Genomic DNA, 1,880 nt, shown 5'->3' on the forward strand with positions numbered 1-1,880 from the left:
CTTTCCCTAGCGCATTCTTTGCCTGATATGTGGTTTCTAACGATCCGTGATCTGTAAAACCGTGTTGTGCCAATTAGGTCTTGGAGCAGATATTAGGTGTACTTATTAAACTAGTGAAAGATTTGAAGTTGCAACATCAACATAAATATGTAAGCCTTCTACTTTCTTACTGGTGATTGATGGTGATTTTGATCGTTAACATTAATTGTGTGCTTAAATTCTTTGAGAACCCTCTCTTATGGTTCTGAAAATTTGTCTCCTTTTGGAGTTCGGAGGACTTGATATGTCTTAAAACTATATAGGATGATCTGCAAAAAACATGGCTCTGCAAAAGGTGCGAGACAATGAGTGCGAAATTAAGGTTTGCTACCCCATTTTTCTATTTTGATTGTTTTTCTTTGTCGCCCACTAATTTGTGAATAATGGGGTTTATGTAGTAGACACATGTATAAATAGAAACTATAACATTTTAAACGCTAGCTATAAGTTAGTTCTGCCCGGACTCACTTTCTCATAATTAGTGTACTTGACCACAATCTCTCAGCGTTCTGGAGCATGTTCTTCTTCTTGAAACATACACTCAGGAATCAATACCAGCTCTACATAAAATAAGGTAATTATTAGCAATACCCTTTTGAGTGCATCCGTTGTTTTTGTCCCGAAGTTAATATCTTTTCTTGTCCGTACTGATTACCAGGAAGTATCTTGGTGAGGCTACAGAAGAAGCTTCTATTGCATATAACAAAGCGGTATGCTCCTTAAGTTGACTCCGTAGACTAATTAGTTTCTAGTTCTAAATTATAATTCTTATTTCGTTTTTTTCCCGAGTTGTTTCATTTTTAGCATGCATAGCTATAGAACAAATAATCCAGCTGATGTGTGATGAAGGGCATTCTTGGCAATTGCAAATAGTTGGATTATTTTTACAGTAGTTAAAACAGTCTGTTAGCGTATGAAGTATTTTCATATAAAACCAAATTCTTATCAGTTATAAGTGCTCGAGTATTTGGTCTTCCAAAAAGCTGACTAACAATAGTTCTCTTCAGCTGCAAAGAGATATGTTGAGCAAACTCTCCTTTTATGGCATGCACACAACTTTATTAAGTATCATCGTCAATTGTATATGTTTTTCTTGCTGCCTCGCATGTTCTTGACTTTCTTCGCTAATTCATGATCGACTTGCTTCCCCAGGTGACACGTCTTCGCGAGTACCAAGGTGTCGATCCTCACTTCGACAATATAGCAAAGCAGTATCGCGACATTGTGAAGGTACATCTCAGTACATAAGAATGTCGTTCTTCACTTGATTCCTCAGTAAAGTTTTTAATAGCAAAAGTTTCCTTGCAGAAATTGGAAACCATGCAATGGACAATTCACCAAGTTGAAATGGATCTCAAACGCTTACCGGATCACCCCAACGCATAGGATTAGTACGATTTGGTTTTGAGACGGCTCAAGCGCGAATTGATTGACTGTTTCATCACTAAACTCGATCAGTTGTCGTGTTTGTGTATATCAGAATGACCAAGGACAGAATCTCCTGTATTTTGATTTTTGTGATGAAAGAGAGTTTGTTTAACACATCTTACTTTTCTTTGGGCAGTTGTGTTGACGTTTTCTGCTTTCCTTAGTTGAAAACGATTGGGGAAACGTCGGCGTGTTTGGAACTCGTTTTAAAATGATTTTGAAAATGAAATTGAAAACATTTTCAATCTCAGACAAAAATCATTTTTGAAAATGCGTTTAGTAGTTTTATCAAGAGATTATTTTCAGTGTAAAAAAACTTACTAATGTCTCTTTCTGCTACTCGAGAGAGGAGGAAATAAAAACAAAATGAAAAACGACTAGAAGTCGTTTTCATTTCTCTCTCATTTTATACT

At 36.2% G+C, this 1,880-nt stretch overlaps 1 protein-coding gene across 1 annotated transcript in view; it reads left to right on the plus strand.

Moving 5' to 3' along the window:
- LOC21384579 (AUGMIN subunit 4) overlaps window positions 1-1,590 on the plus strand; it is a 4,248-nt gene extending 2,658 nt beyond the window's left edge. Inside the window, exons 8-13 of the mRNA XM_024166531.1 lie at window positions 78-149; window positions 303-361; window positions 545-613; window positions 698-749; window positions 1,192-1,269; window positions 1,348-1,590. Of these exons, the coding sequence (XP_024022299.1) occupies window positions 78-149; window positions 303-361; window positions 545-613; window positions 698-749; window positions 1,192-1,269; window positions 1,348-1,425 (408 nt within the window). The 3' untranslated portion in view covers window positions 1,426-1,590. The remainder of the gene's footprint in view (window positions 1-77; window positions 150-302; window positions 362-544; window positions 614-697; window positions 750-1,191; window positions 1,270-1,347) is intronic.
- Window positions 1,591-1,880: the final 290 nt, after the last annotated feature.

The sequence above is a fragment of the Morus notabilis genome, unplaced genomic scaffold (genome assembly GCF_000414095.1).
Source record: "Morus notabilis unplaced genomic scaffold, ASM41409v2 Scaffold4076, whole genome shotgun sequence".
NCBI classification, from domain to species: Eukaryota; Viridiplantae; Streptophyta; class Magnoliopsida; order Rosales; family Moraceae; genus Morus; species Morus notabilis.